Source organism: Diplotaxodon limnothrissa, linkage group LG23, assembly GCF_057381915.1.
Source record: "Diplotaxodon limnothrissa isolate DT_005_m linkage group LG23, D_limnothrissa_male_GT1.1, whole genome shotgun sequence".
In the NCBI taxonomy this organism is placed as follows: domain Eukaryota; kingdom Metazoa; phylum Chordata; class Actinopteri; order Cichliformes; family Cichlidae; genus Diplotaxodon; species Diplotaxodon limnothrissa.
The window spans coordinates 6,244,326-6,264,700 of record NC_140617.1 but is presented as its reverse complement, the minus strand read 5'-3'; the positions used below and the strand labels follow the sequence as shown (position 1 = coordinate 6,264,700).

At 40.2% G+C, this 20,375-nt stretch overlaps 2 protein-coding genes across 3 annotated transcripts; one reads left to right on the top strand and one right to left on the bottom strand.

The window, feature by feature from the left end:
- Positions 1–482: 482 nt before the first annotated feature.
- On the bottom strand, positions 483–10,986 carry uap1 (UDP-N-acetylglucosamine pyrophosphorylase 1). 2 transcript variants are annotated; one of them, XM_085347506.1, is made up of 10 exons: positions 10,915–10,986; positions 9,389–9,693; positions 8,074–8,278; positions 7,372–7,547; positions 7,111–7,283; positions 3,734–3,927; positions 3,497–3,637; positions 2,429–2,617; positions 1,164–1,230; positions 483–1,064 (listed from the first exon to the last, which is right to left on the bottom strand). In XM_085347506.1, exons 2-10 carry the CDS (start codon positions 9,669–9,671, stop codon positions 972–974), a joined length of 1,521 nt encoding a protein of 506 aa, XP_085203632.1. In that variant the 5' UTR covers positions 9,672–9,693; positions 10,915–10,986; the 3' UTR covers positions 483–971. The 2 variants fall into 2 exon arrangements, with proteins under 2 accessions (XP_085203632.1, XP_085203633.1); XM_085347507.1 differs by lacking the exon at positions 10,915–10,986 and having other exon boundaries at positions 9,389–9,883.
- A 1,531-nt stretch (positions 10,987–12,517) lies between these two features.
- On the top strand, positions 12,518–18,040 carry ubxn6 (UBX domain protein 6). The gene is made up of 11 exons (XM_085347839.1): positions 12,518–12,681; positions 13,154–13,311; positions 13,986–14,050; positions 14,661–14,789; positions 14,889–14,986; positions 15,108–15,183; positions 15,295–15,379; positions 15,499–15,718; positions 16,611–16,741; positions 16,879–17,027; positions 17,379–18,040. The coding sequence occupies exons 1-11, from the start codon at positions 12,599–12,601 to the stop codon at positions 17,502–17,504; spliced, it is 1,320 nt and encodes a 439-aa protein (XP_085203965.1). The 5' UTR covers positions 12,518–12,598; the 3' UTR covers positions 17,505–18,040.
- Positions 18,041–20,375: the final 2,335 nt, after the last annotated feature.

Below are 20,375 nucleotides of genomic sequence, written 5' to 3'. Positions count from 1 at the left end.
ATATGTTAAAGAATTAATGTACTGATTAAAATGCCATTAAAGAGTTTTTCAGCTTAGCTACAGGTCAGGCTGTCTTTCCATAGACGTTATAAGAGACCTTCTTTAGTCTTAACAGCGCCGTTATGGAGCGGGAGAGAAAGAAAGTGAGTCAGAAAGGAGCCACAAAGAAAAATGCCCTGAATAGCTGCAGCAGCGTTGCGTCCTCGGAGCCATCTTGAACATAAACCATCTGCTGGAAATGGTGATTCACAACACCAAAGAGCTATAATGCAAAAAACACACCTCGCAGACACCGGCGAGCAAAGATATGACAAAAAAACATGTTAACACCATTTGAATAATTAAACAGACACAAAGACATTGCTTTCCAAGTAGGAAAATGTATTTAATAAAGATGAGCCATAGCGTCTCTTAAAGCTGAATAACATCCAGTCTTCACTGATTACAAGCAGAGAAGAAGCAATTATTATAAATACCCCCCACATCCTGACCATGTACCGTATCTGATTGTAGGAAACATCTGTGTGATCATTTCGTCTGAATCAGCTGTTGCATAAAAAATCACCAGGTAAAACAAGTAGATGGCCATTTCCACCAATAGATAATCTATCAGTACATATAAAAATAAGTCTCATAAGCAAAATAAATAGATGCACCTGCAGACAGCTTCAACCTGTCAGTATGACAGGATTTTCATACTTCAATTCTTGCTGTGTTCAAGTCTTCAAGGAAAAAAAAGAAGAAGAAGAAGAAGAAAAGCAAAACGAGTTACAAAGCAAAGGAAAGCCTGGTGCTAAAAAGTAAACTTCATGTTGTTCATTCATTCATTTTGGACAGGACAGCTTCTTTCTTGAACACATGTGTGTGATATTTGTTATTGCACAGCGATGACATCACAGTTTCTCTTCCCATACAATGAGAGATAAAGGGAAGTTGGGCCGTTTCCTTCCCCGCATTCTCCCGTTCAGTCATTACACCCCATTCTTCACCAGCTGGTGGACTCCCTCCTTATCGATCGTCAGAGTTGGTTGAAACTCTTTTCCCTTCACCAGCTCCTCAAGACCCTTGAAGTACAGACACCATCAGGACAATGTTAGTATTTTACTGAGTATTCATGGATAAGAATAACATCTGGAGTTTTATTTAGTACAACGTGTTCTTACCTCTCCCCCGTACGACACCAGTGGGGAGATCTCGCATTTGATCGGCAGGTCCGTTCCATCCTTCAGGCTGCGGTGGAAAGACAAATTCAGAGAGGATCACAGGAGAAAAACAGAAAGCGAATGAGTGACGGTCTCGTGGAAGAAGAGAAGCAATTGTAGCTGAAAAGACAGCTGCTAGGACTCCTTGACACAGCTGTTCTTCTACTGCGGCTTGTGATTAGAGGACAAAGAGAATCAGCGCTTCATCGCAACAAGTGATTAGTCCTTTGACTTGTGATAGAAGTCCGCTAGAAGAAAACAGACGAATGAAAGGAACGTTGTGCGAGACTGCCGTCACTCAACGTGTTAATTTCTAGATGATGATTACAGAGAGAAAAAATCACTAATCAGACATCAGGTGTTTCAGGTGTTTTGCTGAGCAGCTGCCTGATGGAAAAGCTGAATGACTGAGAAAGAAGCACGCCCTTTAAGAGTGTTGGAAACATTCGTGGTGCCGAAAGAGTTTGTGAAGCACATGCTCGTTTAATTCTGTCTGGAAAAACAAGCGGGTGGATTTAAACTTAAAGGCAAAATAGCAAGCGATGAAGCTGACCACATAACTATTTGGTACAGAAACCAACAGGTGTGTGCTCATCTGCAGTCTAGTAACTGTCTCCCTTTACCCAGCATGCAATATATCACAGGTTGACATGATAGTAGATCATTTAACCAAGGTGCGGAAGAAGACCATGTTTTCAGGTGACTTCACTGATCCTCGATGTCATTTCCTGCATCCCGACTGACCGTAAAAAGACTGAAAGAAGGCCGCCGACTGGCAGGGCCTCTACAGACTCTTTTCCTCTCAGTGGAAATGAAGGAAAGGGATGTCAAGGATCAGAAGTAATATTACACGGTGTTAACACGTCTGAGCGAGAGGGTAAGAAAGCCAAAACCCCATCACCATGCACTCAGTACTGCAGAGGGATAATTACTTTCTCTTGCCATCATCTGTGACACTGCCTGCTGCTCCGTCTCTGGAAACATTGCACGGGACACACAGGAGCAAGACCAAGCATGAGAGAAGGGGGAGTGAGAGTGTGAAGCTAAAAGAATACGATGTCTACAAAACAAACAAAAAGTCCAGCGCATACAGTCTGTACACAAACAAAAAGGTCAGTGCATACAGTTTGTCCACCGTGTGGAAAGTGTCGAAGAGATGGGAATAACCACAAAGATCTCATTATTATGTATGTTTTTTGTAAAGTGACATGACATGCTGTAGTCACCTGGGTATGGCGGGTACACGTCTGCCGTTCTCGTCAATGAAATGTCCCCCAGCGTTGAGCACCCAGCGGTGGTGGAGGGACATCAGAGCGTGTCGGGCTGTGGTGGGTGTGTCCTTTCCGTCCTGAGTGTCTGCGTTCTTCAGCGGGGAGAACTCGTCCTCTCGGAGCACCTCATACACAACAAACGTCCTGTTACAAACACAGAGCATCCCATCAGCACACAGGCAAACCGAAGACTTGCATCACAACCGAGCAGCTCCCAGGGATTGAAAAATTAGCAGGTTAATTAGTTACTCAACAGGAAATTAAACCGCAACAAATAAAAACAAAAATGTCATTTTTCTTTCTATGCTTGGAGTGGTTTCACTGTGCTTTCAGATTGTGCGTGACTTCCATGGAGCGATATAAAAATAGCAGCCACACTAAAGATAGACCAGAGGAACACATAAAAATGCTTCTGCAGAGGACTGAAATCAGTTAAGTTTTGTTTATTTTTATGGATCAAATGGCTCTAAGACAGGTCATAAGACAACAGAGCAGGCCACATTAAAAACTGAAGACTTGGGTCAAATCCATGTCTTCAGCAGCATCAAAAATAGATTTTTCTTTACTTTAAAAATACATCTTCAAAAACTTTGAAGTAAGCTTGATATGGTGTCCTTGATTTTCCATCAGTTAACTGTTACAGGAATACTTTCATTAAATATAAAGTTCTATTAGTAGTGACGTGACTCAGAGCTGATGTCATGTAACACTAAAGGATGTGGAACCGCTCATAAACTTCCATCCCCCTGTGGAGAATTTGGCAAGCTTAGTCTGCTGGACCAGACCTTGCAGAAATGGCACGACTGGAGGGCAGAAATTAGGGCTGGAAAAAAAAAGACAGTCCTTGCACGGAAGAAAAAAATCAAGGACCAGTAGAACCAGTGCCCCAAATATATGCAAACTGGTCACCTCTCAAAAGGAGGTGGGGTTAGTATGAGGCAAGATTTAGCTAACTGGTACTGGCATGCACACGCACATTCATATTTTCTATGCCATATATGAAAAAAATGCACCGTCACTCACTTGGCAAACTGGAAAATGTCAAAGACAAACTTTTCCATTTTGATGCCGTTTGGTTTCTCTGGTTTGATTAGTTGACCCTGAGCATCCACATATGGGATCTTCTTCTGGGCCACGTGGTGCTGCAGCTGGGGCTCGTATTTCCTAATGTGAAAACGGGGAAAAAATGTCTCATTACGATGATGTAAAGCTGAAAGAATCTGAAACGTAATGATAACTGTGTTTATAGCTTTGCCTTACTGCACTATGTCTCTGAGGAAGGAGAAGTTGAAGAAATGATTGGCCACGTTTGCTGCGTTGAACATCAGACGACCATCGGCGCTCCGCTTCTCAGCAGTTGCTAGGGTGATCTCGCTGTACTCCACCACCTGGTAACGACCATCCACCTTGCAGACAACGCCTACTGCTTCTGTGGGGTTTGTTTTCTCCACCACCTGGGAAACAATGTCACAAAATGACCTTACTAAAAACCTCAGATTACTACAAAGTCAACTTAAAGTGGACTGTGCTTTTCCTTTTACTGTCACATATGTAACTGTTACTGCTGGATGCTCACATCAAAAATAAGCAAAGATTCAAATCAAAAGTTCAGCACATGTCCAAGTAATTGCTGTAACTCCAAAGCTCAGGCTTCAGACTGCTCTGAATGCTCAGCTTCAGTCAATTTTTTCTACTCTTGGTTCTGTATCATATTGATAAAAGCAGATATCCCAAACATAATATGGTCAGACACACACAATTGTTCTGTTCAAATATTTTGTCCACAAGAGACAGCCAATCATACATTTTTGGTTTAAAGCGAGGAGGAAGGGAACTAAAAAAGCTTGTTTCAGACAGAGGATGAACCGATCAACTGTATCAAAAAAAGTTATGATATTAAAAAAGGATTATTTTAACATGAATCATGCAAAGCTACTCTAGTTAAGTCAAAGAATAAAAATAAGCAACTGTAAAATGCTAATAACTCTCTACTTTAACTATTTATACAATAAAATCCCCAGATCGGTACACTTTAATTGTGCTAAATTTAGTTTTCCATATAAAAACTACAAAATATTTTCACTGTTGTCTCTTTATGAGTCAAATTATCTGTAAATTATTTAAAGTCAGAAATAGTCTAAAACTGAAATAAAATAGTAAATAAAAGTGCTATGAAGCAATCGGTGCACTCCATTTTACAACCAGTAAGTTACGAGTCTGCACTGAATGAAAAATCCTTCCCCCCTTCCTATCTGTCGGTTACTAATGACAGGGTCCTGAGGGGGGGATGGTAAACTGGTAGGGGTTTGGCAGGGGGGGTTGGTGAAGCCACATGAGCTGTTAGCGGAGCTTAGTAATTTACGATGAGAGGGTGGTACCCCGCTCTGATCTGATTCTTCCATCGCTGCTCCACCCCACATCTCATAATTTCAAACAGAAGCAGGGTCTGGGTGATCTTATTACAATAATTAGTTCACTCTGCTCTATGTTAGCTGGAAAATATACATAGTGCTTCTACTTCTTAGAGGAAATCAAAAAGTAGCAGGATCCTTCAGGCACTTTTCAGCTATCCAACACACACTGAAGCACGTAATTTGTGCAAAAACAGTTAAAAAAGTGAAATCTTGACTTCATACTTTGATGTATTTGAAGTAGTATGTGGTTTGTTTAGAAATTAATTAGTAAGATCTGCCAGCAAAGCTTAGTCACACATATATCAGTCATATTTTACTGTTAAAGCTAAAAACAGAGGTCTCCTGATGGTTACACTCTTTCTGGTGTACTGGACTCTTATCGCTTAGCTCGTCAGTAGGTGTTATTTTAGAAAAATGTCCCTCTAACTATCTCTGCACCAAGGTCAGCAGGATCTTCACAGAATGAATAATGGTGAAGAATAAATGTAAAACTTTTTATCTCGAACATAGCCTCCTCAGCAGCAGATCTTGGCCAGTGAGTACTGAATTTTCACATCACCACAAACTAGATTCTGCTCAAATTCTTTTGCGAGTCTATACGTGAAAATATTATTTTATAAATCAGAACTCCTTTATGTCTTTAGTTCTGCAACATTAAGCTTCTTTGGGATTATCCTTTTATAGTAAATCACATTACTAATTAATTACTTAAACTTGTGGCACAGTGGAACAGTGGAACAGTGGTTATCACTAACACTTCACAGGACAAGAAGGCTCCAAAATATGTGGGAAAAGTGGCATCTTCACATCACACTATCAACTAAGACCATAATAGTAGGCAAAAGAAGATTCTGGGCTCATTCCTAAATTTCCTAGAAAGCTAAGTGTAGTGCAAAAGAAGATTGCAGAAGTGGATTACAACTCCACCCAGTGGTAAGTTGTGGAAGGTGCAGCTATCTGGAACCTGCCAAGTTAAACTGACCCCACCTTTCGATATATGACATCCCACACTTGTCACCCTTCGGACCTTCTAGAACAGGGTTTTCAAACATAAGGTCCAAGGGCCAGAATCGGCCTGGCTAAGACTCCAATTAGACCCCTGGGCAGCTGTGAAGAAGGGCATAAAGTTTGGACTTGGGATCATATTTTCACGAGCCCTCAGTTTTTCCTGCTGATGAAGACCTCCTCAGTGCCTGCTCACAGGGTAACACATGATTAAGTGACAGCAAATTTCCTCTGTTTCACTTTGTACTATATAGGTTTCTGTCTTTTACAGCAGGTCCACTGTATAAAAAAAGAGGTTTCTGTGAATTAACAGAAACTTTTGTTTCATAAAAAAGAAGAGTCTACACAATGAGCTACCAAAACCTTTTCGGTAATTTTACACATTTGTTTCTTACAATTTAAGCCCACAGGGTCATGTGGGCAGATTTCTTTCATTTATTTTTTTTATCATGTATGAAACTGTCATACATGATAAATGGTTGCTCAAGAAGAACGAGACTAACTGCTCAGACTGGATAAAACACTACAAACATGACTCGACTATTGGCATACATATTACCTAACTCAAATACATGCTTTAGTATTTGCATGACTCATCTGTATGTGCCATTCCTATTTAATGACTTTTAATCTTTGTGTGTGCAATCACTGATACTAAAAGGTCTGATAAAGGTCAACTTTAGATTTATGAATTCAATTCAGTGTTACTTTTATAGTGCTTCGAGGTGACTTATCAGTGTTCAGGCAACTTTAGGAGGGGAATAAAATATCTTTACTGCTTCCTCGGTTCTTTATCTTTTGTTTTGTCGTGCCTTTTTATGTGGCCTGATTTGGGTACTGATTAACATAAATGCAAAAAGAAGTCAGTTGTTTTGGTTTTGGGGGGGTAAAGTCTCAAAAACTAAAAAAAACTCGTGTATCAAATATGACTTACTCGGCTTCAAGGGGATAAGTACTACTCATGTCCAGTCTAGACCCAGTTCCACACATTCCCACAGAAAAAATATTAGTGTCACTCCCCAAATGATGGCATCAGCACCACACCACACCTTTGTTGAACCCAAAGTTTGGAATTACCGCCCTTGTCAGTAACTTTGGAAGGTGCTACCACAAGAAATTCACCAAAGATGGAGGCAGATGAGCTGCTGTGGCGACCCCTAGAGCGGGCAGCTGAAAGAAGAAGAAGAAAAAAGGAAAAAAATAGGTGGTATGACCAACCTTAGCGCCACAGTCCGCTCCCTTCTGCACACAGAAACCAACAAAGGCAGGGTCAGCCACTTTGACCAAAATGTTATCAACACAATAAACATGGATGGACTCAATCCCCCTCCTCTCCATGTCATCCAGGATACCCTGGTTCCCGAGAGCTCTGTAAAGACCCCCATTACCGTCTAGAACACAAACACAGACACATTTCTCACACACTGAGCAACACTGTGAATGAAGCATACATACACTTCTGTATATGTGTGGACATACCCGGAGCCATGGAGGGCTTTCCTTTGCTCTCCAGGATGATCTTGCAGTTGTAGTCCATGGCCGGCAGCATGCCCTGCTGAAAGAAGACCACGCTGTTCTTGTCCAAACCAAAGTAGTTATGTTTGGAGAAAAAATCCTTTGTGGATTTCATTGTCCTGCCGCTCGTCATGATGTACCTGAAGGCAACACGGAAAGAACGCAGCACTTATGCATTTTAAACAATTTAACAATTGTGCAGTGCTGCAGAAAACATCTCCATCATCTCTTACAAAAACTTAACAGCAAAGGTGATGTTAGCTTGAACCAACAGTATAATACTTAAGTTTATAGCAGACAATAAAAAGTAACAACTTGATGAAGATGTTTCTAACATATCCTTCAACTACGTTAAATCTGACACGCACAACTCTATTTCCTGCTTTTTTATCTCGATCATTCATATTTTAAAACTATAAACTGCTGGATCTCCCCTGCAGGGACTTAAAGCTTTTCCGGCAACACAGCTTCCTTGACTGAGTTTCCTTTGATTCACACAGTGACTTGACCCAGTTAATCATCATGCTAACATAATTGGGACAGCTGAAGTTCACTTTACAAATAGGATAGCCCTATTTGGTTGCTCGAGCTTGTTTATTTTTCCTCAAATCAAGCCGTAGATTTAGTCGACTAAAACGCCTTAGTCATGGAAACCTCGTGTCTCACCAGGGGATACAGCACTTGGTTTTGTGCGACTGCTCAACCAGCTGTTGCAGCTTCAAGATGCGCTCAGCCTGGATCTGAAAGAGGGTTTTGTGGGACGGCAGCCCAATGTCGTACATGCCTTTGGGGTACGAGACCCCCAGCCTGGTTCCTTGGCCTCCTGCCAGCAGTAAGACTGCCACTTTATTCTTAGAGATGCACTGAAGACCTAAAGGGCAACACAGCACAACGGTCATAAATAGTAGCAGAAATGTGTCCTGTAGTTTATTTAAAACAGGGCCATGCATTTAGTGTTGTACACTGATATGATGGCACACAATGCACAGTATCTAATCTCTGCAGACCTCTTATTGCCTGGTTAGTAGATGAATAATAATAAACTTAACAAAACAGTTCTGATAACATTAATCCAAACAGATTAGCAACATTTTATGACTGGTTCTGGAGTACTTGTGGACGTGACACATTATATGAGCTAAAATCTTACAACCCCACTCAAGATTTTACTATGGTTCAATGTACCAATAGTTTATAATGGTTCCAGTTTGTCTTACATAAACTGCAGCAACGTGACACGATATGAAACTCTCTTCCTACTGGTTGGTGCCAGGAAGCAAGTTTTATGTAGTGGGTTAATCCATAAACTTTGACACATGCCCCACACCCAGCAACACAGATTTTGTCCCAACAGATCACAATGAGCTCATGATTGAGGGTCAAGAGGGAACTCCAGTTACGTCAAGTACAAATCAACACCAGATGTTTCTGCTGCCCACCGAGATAGTCATACAGCCCCGGGAAGAATGAAGCATGAGGGATTGCGCAAAACATAATGAATAATTCCAGCAACTTACTCAAATGTCAACCCTTGCCCAGAAACGCACAATGGATAAACATGGAGCTTCTGACGCAGCATGACTGGAACTTTGTAATAAGCTTTTGCAAAAGTTTTGATCTAATGGGCTGTTTTTCTGTGAGCTAACATCTGGATGTGGATACTTAAAAATATTGCCATGAGAACAACTATTCATCCAGCTGGGTTACCCATGTGATGTTTTAATCCACTTAAGCTTCCCAGTCTGATACCAGTTAAGCTTTCCTCTCTTACCTGCAGGTCATCACTCTCAAGATTTCATTGTGTTAAACGTGCTTGCGGTAACTAGGCGAATCTTGTTTAACAAGTGATAATAGCTTACATATTCTCATTAAAATAAAATACTCCCAATTCTAATGCTTTATGTTTCCTTAAAACACTCAGTATACCGAGTAAGTACAGTTTAAAGGTCAAAAGCAGTAAATAGGTGAGAATATACTTCACCTGTCAGCTCCCAGTCTTTGACGCTCTCCCTGTCTCTCGTCACACTTCCCAGCACCTCCCTGGGCACGGGCTCCATGCGGCAGTCCATCTTCCCTTGTTTGCTGCTGTTAGATGTCTGCATGGCATTCTTGAAGAATCCGTTGATCTCCTGAAAGTCCATACCCTCCAATTCTTGGGTCAACTCGGCCTGCTCTTCAGGGCTCAGCTCGTTCCAGAACTGCAGGAGGTGAGACTGGCCGGCGTCAGCCAGTTTCTGCCTGAGTGTGCTGATGTTTGGGTCCATGATCACCTGTGCTTTTAATTAACTGTGGGAAAAAAGATTATTTTATTTAAAAAGAACTGAAAAACATGCCCCAGGTCTTGTGTTGTTTTTGTATAAGCCGGTGGCCTTTATGTAAATATAAAAAAATAGATGATAAGAGAAAGGTCGCACTACAATATCCAAACATTTGCAGGGTTTTTCCCACATATAGATATGGCCTTCTGCAAGGACCTTTTAAAAAATACTTGTAGCTTTTTTTAACAGTGTGGTTTAATTTACTCACCTTTAAATAATTTTTTTAAGTAAAATGGGTAAAAAAAAATTACAGAAAAAATCTGTTATATAAGGTAACATAGACTCTTTCCTATAGTTTCATGTGGACCAATCATATTTCTTAGTACAGTCACTACTAAAAGCTCATTTTGAGCACCCAAGAAACTGTATGTGTATATAAAAACAAATTTTAGGAGTAAAAAAATAATTGATGACATAGCCAATGTCCTTAAAGTGACTGAAGATCTTCTGATGGAAGGTGGAAACATGATAAGAGTATTTAATAGCCCTGTGCTAGTTGTAGTGTAGGTAAAACAAGCACTGCTGGAATGTTTATCCTATTTGTTTAAATCCACACCCACTTTTACCAGGAAGTCGTCACAACACTATAGGATAAGGTCGAGGATAGTTTCATTTATACCACAGTGTGAATACTGACTCTTTCATACCCATTATGTTTGCTTATTATGATTGATAATTACAACAGTACAATAATAGCTGTGTAACAACGCGATATTATGATGTTTTCTAAGAGGGTTTACACCAAAGAAATCTCCTCTGTAAGTGAGCTTTTCAATGGGATGCTGACGACTAACACCACAGCCACACAACCTGAATTATCTACAGCTGTAATACACAATACTCATATATCGCTTTTAGTTAAAGTGTTTATAAAACTTTTAAACTTCACATCTCCAACATGACTGTGACGGTGAGCCTGTAAAGAGGTAGCAGGGACTGCTGTGTTGACTCGGAGCACAGATAAATCCAGTGTTAGCACAATGTAATAACACGGACTGTTGCTAAGAAGCGCATAGAGTTAGTGAACCTCATTTTCAGTCACTGTATAAGATAGTTAGCCGCGGTCTGCGCATCAGTCAAGCTACAGCCGGGCACATGTTAGCAAATATCCGCCCGACTGAGGAGCGGGAAACCGCTCAGGTTGCTGCACACACAGCAGATAGAAGTAAATCAAATATTTAACTCTTACCTCTCACAAAGACTCCTCTCCGGTGTAAGATCATTAATGCCAATCGATGACTATTCGCTCGCACTGGTCACTATTCGCCTCCCTCCCGGAATACACCTCCTGCTACGTCACATTTGACGTGGCAGGAGGTGTGCATGTGTAGTCAAGTCAGTGATGCGTTCAAGTGCCACCTGTAAATTTAATCACTCTATGCTAGGAGTGTGTGTGTCTGATTTTGTGCCAAAAACTGTTTTCTATCTGTGTAATATATTTGCTTATATGGTTAAATAGACTGCAGTCAATAGGATTTCTGAAAAGGTTATATATAAAGTAAAGACATGGTCTGTTTTGCAAGAACCTTTCTTGATTCTACCTATTTGATAATCACAGCAGTCTGTTCTGGCCACTTAAAATATCTTGAGATAACCATTTTCTGCCATTTGTGCTGCCCCCTTGGGCACATCTTTCTTAAAAATACATTTTTGACGTCAATTTCCCTTTTTACCGGGATAAATGAAGGATATATATACAAGTCCCCTTGCCAAAAACTGATCACAGCTTTTATTTTGTCTTGAAATCATGTTTGAGAAACATGTCTGAAATTTTCTTGTCAGATTGTATTGCAACAAGTCATGAACAGCTAATAGTTGTTGTTTTTTTGCACCACACCATCAAAAACTCTTAACACCTCTGGACAGCTTTGGAAAATGTGAAGGAAAAATGAACGACTAACTGTATTTTTGGAAATTCTATTTATATAAATTTTATGGCTTCGCCTACTGAGCCCAAAGAGATATTTTGACAGTTTCTTTGATTACTTTAATAAAGAGATGAAAATGCACTTCTTTTTCTGATATATCTGTATTTGCCGACATGCAAGCTTTATGTTATACTATTTGTCATCACTTTTTCGTATTTGTACTTGTTCTTAACAGTCTTTGATAGTCTAAAGCAGCTTTATGAATGTAATCAAAGGTAAATCATCAGACAGGTAGAGACAGAGCAGTCAGCTTCAATGAACCAGCTAATGTACATATCTCCACTTAAACTAAAAAGAATAAAAACACAAATTATTGTTTTTCATTTGTGTGTTGTAAACTCGTTTACTAATCTCTTTTAATTTGTTTTTCCTTTTGTTCTTTCATTACTGTTCACACTGATATTAGTCTAACATTGATACAGCTCATTATGTTTGCCATAGTAGTAACTGGTTTACAGTTTTACCTAATAAGTAAAAGATCACTGGTTCGAGCTCAGGAAGAGACACAAAACATTTTTTGCATTGCATTGGGCCAACCACTTTGTGAATTAGGGAACAGCTAAAATTAGCTTTTAGTAACTTAATGTGATGTGTTTCCAGAATGTGATAGCATAATATGTTTGTGTGTGTGTGTGTGTGAGCCAGTCAATACTCGGGTAATTTCAGCAAACATGTAAGTACATGTAATCAAACAAACAAACAAACAAACAAAAAGGTCAAATAATAAAAAATAAAGTTGTCTTATAAAACACGAACAACTGATCTGGTTGGACTTTCAGTTCTGAGTTCAACCACGAGGGGGCGACCGTCTCTCGTGATGAGGCGGAAGCAGTTTGTTCTCATTTGATTTGTTGTGGTCCTCCTCTTCCTCGCTAAAACCAGGCTGGGTGCTGCCCATCTGTTTGTTTTTTTCCTGGTAGTCAGATTTTTGTGCAGCTACAGAAAATGAAGAAGTTTTTCGATGACTTTAAGAAAGACATCAAATTTAAATCCGCGGGACCCGGGAAGAAACTAACGGAAGACACCAGGCAAATAACAAACTTTTCTTTTCTCAGCTGCTACAGCGCTAAGCAGAGCTAGCCGCACAGATAGCTATTTAACATTGGCTAAACGGGCTTATCTCATAGCTGACAGCTGATCAGTAATGACTACCGCTTTTCCGTCTCCCCATGTATTGAAGCTAACCACAACAGTGCTAATTTGTGTGTGTTTTTCTCACGGGTGTTTGTCAAACGGCTAACTGTTATATATTCTTGAGCACGGCGGGGGGCGACTGTATAATTTCATGGTGACCTGACTAACAGTTAATCCCTGCACAAGCTTGTTTAGTTAAAGAACTAAGCAAACCTGCTTCTCAACAGGAAGCAGAGCTGTTGTGATTCTGACGTGTTTGTACTGTTGTCGTTGCTACTTAGCTTAGCACTGTCTTTTCTTCTTCCTACTGTGAAGCCACAACACGTCTCCTCTTATAGTCCTGTTTCTCTCCTAATAACCCTACAGTGCCAAGCCTGAGGTGGTGCAGGGCAGATCCAGTGTCAAGCACGATCGCCATGCCCCCAGTGAAGGAGCCCAGAGGGCTGGAGCTGCAGCCTTGGCCAGGATTGAACAGCATCAGAAGCCGAAGGTTCACACCTCCCAGGACGCCATTAGGACCCAGGGTGAGACATGCAGCCCTGTTATTACACCAGGTGGTGTCTATCAAACACAGATGAACGTCAGCCTCCTCGTTTCAGTTGTGGGTATTAGGATAATTCAGTTGTGGGTATTAAAACATGTTTTGGACTGTGAAGCACTCTACGGATTATTATAGTTGATCTGTTTAAAAAAAAACATATCTTCTAAATTTGTTGTCTGCTACTGTACACTATATCCAGTGTATGAAAGATCAGCCACCAAAAACGTTTATTACCTCTGAAAAACCACATAATCATAGAAGTCACCCACCCATTCATTTTCTGCTGTTTAACTGAGGCCAGTTAGTGAGGGCTGCAGCCTAAGCAGAGAAGCCCAGACCTTTCTCCCCCCTCAGATATTTCAATTCCTCCACTTGAGGTAGCAACTCGTCCCTGAACCAAAAAAGTATTTATTTTAAAAAAAAAAATCATTGTTTTTGTATTCATGGGAAGATTTGCATCAAGTATATAATCTTTATGTTTATATTAAGATGCTGATCCTGTCAATGGGAAGTAGATATGATTAGATACTGTTTTAAACTGATAAAGCAAACGGCAAAGATTTTTATTTTGAGGTAATATTTTTGGTTAAAAAAATTATTTATTAACTGTTAAAAAATATTCTGGTTATAACAGTTGTTTTCTACACGTGCTTGCAGTAAAAAGAGAACTTGAGGCCGAGGCAGCTGCACTTGCTGAAAAAGAAAAGGCAGCTGCAGCAGAGGTAAGTGTTGCATAAACCAGAATTGTGACACAATTTTCATGCTAATTTTGGTTCACATCGACTGTGGTTAACTTCTTAAAATATTTCAATTTTTTCTTTCACTTTGAAGAAGACAGTACTCCTGATAAGCTGTTTTCATGACTGATTAAAGTAAATATTCCTGTTTATACACAGCCTATCATACAGTGTCCAGTGTTGAAAAGGGCAGCATAGGTGCAGACAGCTGTTCATCTCAATGTCAGTTTCATAAAAGTAGGTGTCCTTCTCCAGCCAGACAGTGGGCTTTTGTTTTAATCTTCCCTTATTTACCTTAAATCTGTTCAGTACTAAAATTATTTTATCACAATCCTAGTGGTTTTCTTTAGTTGAAAAGCCAGAACTTTCTTTTTTTATATGAAAAAAAAAACCCTATATGCTTGTTGAAACCTGAATTATACATGTCCTTACTGGAAAATACGTCAGTGGTTGTGAGGCCTAATTCAGAATATCAGAAAAGGAGCCGCCTAGTTATGTGAGCTGTATTAAATTCAGAGTAATAGCGGTGGCCTGTTAGTGTGGATGAAAATTTCATCACTGAATCTAACAACACTGATTGACATTTTCCTCCCAGGGCTCCAAAGTGCCAGTGAAAGATCCCACCCTTCTCTCAGTATCAGGCGTCTATTTCATCTGTCCACTAACTGGAGCCACATTAACCAAGAGTGAGAGGGAAATACACATTAAAGAGGCCATTTTAATGGTATGTCTGAGGATGTTGGTTCAGTTATAACGTGTGTGCAGTCAGACTGAATGCTTATCTAATCGGTGCTTTTGATAAACATGCAATTTTTCCCTGCAGCGGTTTGAGGAAGATGCAGTCGAGGCGTCTGTTATGATGATGCACACATTTAACAAAGACAGAGAGAAAGTGAAGGCTGCTGTGGACATCATAAGCAAGTAAGACGCTGATGGTGATGTTAATTACATATGTAAATGTTTTATGCTGTTGTCACAGATTTTGAATATCTGTTCTAGACATCAAAGGTTTTTTTTTTTGTTGTCATTGTTTTGTTTCCAGATATGTTGAAAATATATGCAAGAACCCCACAGAAGAGAAATACAGGAAAATTAAACTCAGCAACAAAGTGTTCCAGGTGTGTAACGTTCCTGGATCAAGACTAACTATTTGTAGCAGACTTTATGGGATTTCTATAAGAAAACAAGATAATTTTGCATGTCTTATAAGATTCCTTGTGTTATTTCAGGAGAAAGTAAAGTCTGTGGAGGGCAGCAGGGAGTTCCTGCAGGCTCTGGGCTTTACAAGTGTGATGCTTCCCATAGAGGGCCAAGGTAAATGAATAGTGATATTTATGAGCAGTATGTGTCTGCTCACCTGCCAGTGATTTTCATTTATGCATCATTCAGTCTTTACATCGTTTTAACGCGTGCCCACCTTTCACGGAGATCAGAGGAGGAAGAGGAGTTCCTGGTTTTGCCAGAGCAGAGCCCCGATGCGCTGGAGCTGATGAAGGAGAGGAGGGATCGTCTTCAGAGAGGCGAGCCGGTCAGAGCGCAGCTGGACAGGCAGCCTCAAGCTTTCAGGCAGTCTCCTAACGCTCAACGCTTTGAGCTGCCGCCAGAGTTCTACAACCTGACAGCGGAGGAGCTCAAAAGGGAGCAACAGCAGAGGTATAGACTCACTTTCAATCCAAAAAATGGATCTAATTCAAGTCAGCTATAAATTCTAGTTAGGTGGTAGTGAAATGTTGTCTCTCTTTTCTTTAATGAATTGTCTGTGCAGTCAGATCAGTTACTTGATTTCACTCGCTGTGGTAGCAGTTCCAGTGAAATGGAGTAAAGATCAATATTTGGCTCATAGGATTTGCAATTTGTCTGTGACAGTGTGGTTAGAGAAACTTCATCCCTGTTTGAATTTATCCTACAAGACTGCTGTAAAAGAACCACAAGTAACAGTTTGCCCCTAAATATGCTGGTGATCAAACTAGGTTTTGGTTATATTTGTTCCACATGGTTTCCAAGTTTGAGTAACCAAGTAAAGAAGATTCAGAGGAGACAGTGACAGTCTCCTGGATGTGTGCAGTAGACAGTGACCCCTCGATGGATCATTAGTTCTCATAACTTTGCAACATGATGTAAAGCAACAGATCCTTTAGGTCTTGTAAATTCTGAGGTGGGTCCTCTTTGGATCGGACTTATTTGTTCAGCACATTCCACAGATGCTTGATTAGACTGAGACATGGGGGCAAGAGGGCGCAGCCATCAGGGAATACTGTTTCCATGAAAGGGTGTACAACTAACACCTCTTTTTTTTTTTTTTTTTAAACGACTGCAGCATTGAAATTATGATTTATTTATTTTTTAACTCTTAGTTGTCCTGGGTTGTATGGCAGTATTTGACTCTAGGTTTCCACTATTAACAGCACACCCAAGAATAATGGATTATTTAATGCTGATGTTCTTTTTATAGCCTCTGGGTGTGTCATGTGCCTCTAGCCAGAAAAGTTTCCCTGGTTTACTAGTGTTTGTCTATCAGCGAATGAGTCCCTTGTGTGTTTCACAGGAGTGAGTTAGTAGAGAAGAGTGCCATGCTGCGCACTAAAGCCATGAGGGAGAAAGAGGAACAGAGGGAGAGGAGGAAATACAACTACACCCTGCTCAGGGTGAGACTACCTGATGGGAACCTGCTACAAGGTGAAGCCACAATTTAAAATGTACTTCAAGATTAAATCAATTGAGTAAACCAAAAGCATTTTACTCTGAAAAATCCTACACATTGTAGTTTTGTGGGCATTGTTGACACAACTGCTCATGATTTGTGACCCTCTCAGGAACATTTTATGCCTGGGACCGGATGCCTGTGCTGTTTTCCTTCATGCGGGAGTCTCTGGTGGACGGTTGGCAGCCCTTTGAACTGATTGCTCCTGGAGGTCAAAAACTACAAGAATCTGAAGACATTGCTCTCGCAGAGTGCAACTTGGTGGGTTGAAATCAGAATCTACTTGGCAAACTGGCCTGTGGATTAATTTTTTTGTCAGTCCCATTGTTGCCCTAACATGTAACACTGTATTTAGTATTTCTTTCTGATGAATGTGGGCACTGGGAGAATGAAAACAAACTTCAATGTTAAAACCCACAGCACAGAGCAGGGGTTTTAATTCAGGTTTTAGTTTGTGGCAAATTTTTAGAACAGAGAGTGAATGTTTGAGGTCGTTTTTAGTCAGGTAATATTGATGTTGAGGTAAAGTGTCACATTTACATTTGAACTACTAATTTTCTCCCTTTTAAACGAAAAATAATCTGTATTGTACTGACTTCCCTTATATTTTAGGTCCCTGCTGCGCTGCTCACGTTTGCCTGGGATGCAGCTGTGCAGGCTGATATTGCAGCTGCAGGTGGAAAGAGCCCCACTCTCCTCAAACCGGAACTGCTGGAAAACATTCGGAGCCTGAGCTGAGCAAGAGTACTCTCTCCCGAACCCTCCCCTCTACCTTCCTCTTTCCTCTCACACTACTGGGGTGAATTCGGCCCTTTACTAGTGACACATTTATTTTTGCAAACTCTAACCTAAGTCGGTAGCAGTGATAGATTAGGGGCAATGTTACCCTAATATATTTGTTGGGCTGAGCATAATCTCCCCATGGGGATGAGGTCACAACACAGCCTGCTTCAGCAGGACATGTTGAAGGAAGCACTGCTGACAGATGGAAGGAGAAAGCAAGAGCACATGCTTGTTTTGGGGGGTTTTGCATCCTGATTGTACATGCTGTGTAGTAAACAGACTCTGCAGCTGCAGTCTTTCCTGTTCTACCCAAGTCAGTCAGGTAGAGTTTTCAAAGCATGTTGAGACCCTGTTTTAACTGTGTCACCACTCCCTCCCCTTTAGAAAAAAATAAATGGCAAAGACCGTTCAAGATACAGTTGTTGAATCACGTTAAGTATCTCAGCTCCTTCAGCGGCTCCTGTGATTTTTTTTTTTTTTTTTTTTTGTAAGGCTGCTGGGTGTCAATGCACTGGCTTTACTTCAGACTTGAAATGCTCTGTGCTTTGTTTGGCGGTGTTCGAGATTAGCTCAGTGTAGTCTGTTAACTGATTTGATGTGATACGAGTCTGGCTTTATTGCTGAAAACATACATAAGCTTCTGTTGCCCTTTTGTCCTCTGCTCCGGAGCGGCCTTGGGCTCCTTGTTGTTGCTTCAGTATGAGCATGAGCCTAAATCAGAATTCATAAATCAAAATTTTTATTTTGGATAATTTTGAAATTTATGTTGAGACAAAACAGAGGGGTAACTTAAAAATAATTAAAAGATGAGGCCCATATATATATATAGTTTTATAATTGTGTCAGCCATGTGGTGACAATGTGAAGGCAATTCTAGTACTGGAATCAACTATTTTGTAAGTTTGTAACAATGAAGGATATTTTGGGGAGTAGGGAGGGGCCTAAACACCTCTACTATTACATTGTTCACACTTAAATGATTAATGTTTGAATTTTATGTTGAAGCTTTGTGTAACCAACTCCACCCTGGCATGGAGATAGCCAAATTTCTGGCAGCATGGATTTCTGTTGTATTGAAAATGGTGGTTAATTCTTTTTTGTATTTGTTTGCATCAAACACTTATTTTTCTCCACATAAAAAGGGTCCGAGTACATGAAAACGCCTCAAAACACCAACTGTCCGAACTGAATCCAGTGACAACTCAAGTTGCAAAAGAGACTGAAGTTTCAAAGTTTATTCAAGCTGCATACGTTTATTTTGTTTGTGGTTTTGCTGTACATGAGCATTTACCAAGTAGAACTTTAAAACCTAATTACTTTCTCCTTGTAGTGGTTGGTTAAATGACAACAGCCTACCTCTTACCATTTCCATGCATCACAAGGGAAATGTACACAATTATGTAACATCAGTCTAAGGTTAGGGGTTACTGTCTTTTCCCCTCTTATGTTGCTAATAATGGTCAGTTGCACACTGAACACACAAATTAGAACTGGGTGATGGGGAAACAAACTGATGTCCACTATTTCATTCACAGCCGAGGTTGAATCAGCCAAAAGAAACCTTTCTGCAGTCTAACGCTTGTCCACAGGTATTGCATAAAAGGGATGTAGATCTTTCATTAGCACCATAACAGTATGAAATAATTAAGTGAGCAGTTGTGATCTGTCCAGATGTTTCCTTCCGAGTGGTGTTCTGTTGCTTTTTAAGCTGCCTGTAATAACGATCGCTTGCAAAGCCTCTTAACTTTTAACAAACAGAAGTCTGTTTAAAAAAAATAAATAAAAGTTGTCTTTGGAATAAGAAATGTTTTCTATTCCTGTGTTGGACATGTATTTATTTGCAAAGCCTTCATAATATGTGCAACATCTTGATGTGCTGATACCTTAAATGTGAAATTAGTTTAGCAGCCAGCCATTTACTGCTCTCAGATTTGGACCCTTTAAAGTCAAGTGTATGATATTTAATGCATTATTGCAGATTATTTTCCCTATGAAAAAAATAAATTGCAAAAAGAAAAGAACCGGTTATAACAAATATGATACAACTTAAAATTCATATATGCAGACAGTTCAATAATCACTCCATTTTCATAAAATTATAATTTTCTGGCAATTATTTTATGGTTCTGGCTTTAAAGGGTTAATTGGATGAAATACAAAGTGTCTTTAACCAGACTACATCATCTTTTAATGGATGTGTTGGTGGGAGTTTCCCTCCTCTCAACTGGTAAACCATGTTAGTGCCCCAGTTTTGTTTTTTTAACTAAATAACAGCAAAATAAGTCAAAAACAGGTTACCATCTTTAAACCAAATTAGAGCTGCTAATACTCCTCAGCCCCCCTAGCCAGCTGTAACCAGGTAGATGGTTTCCTCTCCCTGAGCCTGCTTTTGGGGTCTCTTCCAGTTAAAACTGAGTTTTTCCCTCCCACTGTCACCAAGTGCTGTCTGTGTGGCTTAGTCTGATTGGTGTTCTATCCCTTATCATATACATTCAAATTGGCTAAGGTGAACTGCAGTATCAGTATTCAGATGTTGCTCTAAGTAGTTTAGAAACAGCTGCTTTACGTGATTTTTCAGCACAAACATCTGTACCGTGTACCAAGAATGATCTGAAAAAGAAAATACCCAGTGCGCAGCAAATGTGTTGATGTGATGTCAGAGAATGGCCTGATTGTTCAAATAGCGACTCGTTACAACCAAGATATGCGCAAGAGCATTTCTGAATACACGTCTAACCTTGAAGCAGATGGCTCTCTGGGTATAACTCAAGTCAGCTAACAACAGAACTGATGCTACAGTTCGCACACCAAAATGATCAGAAGATT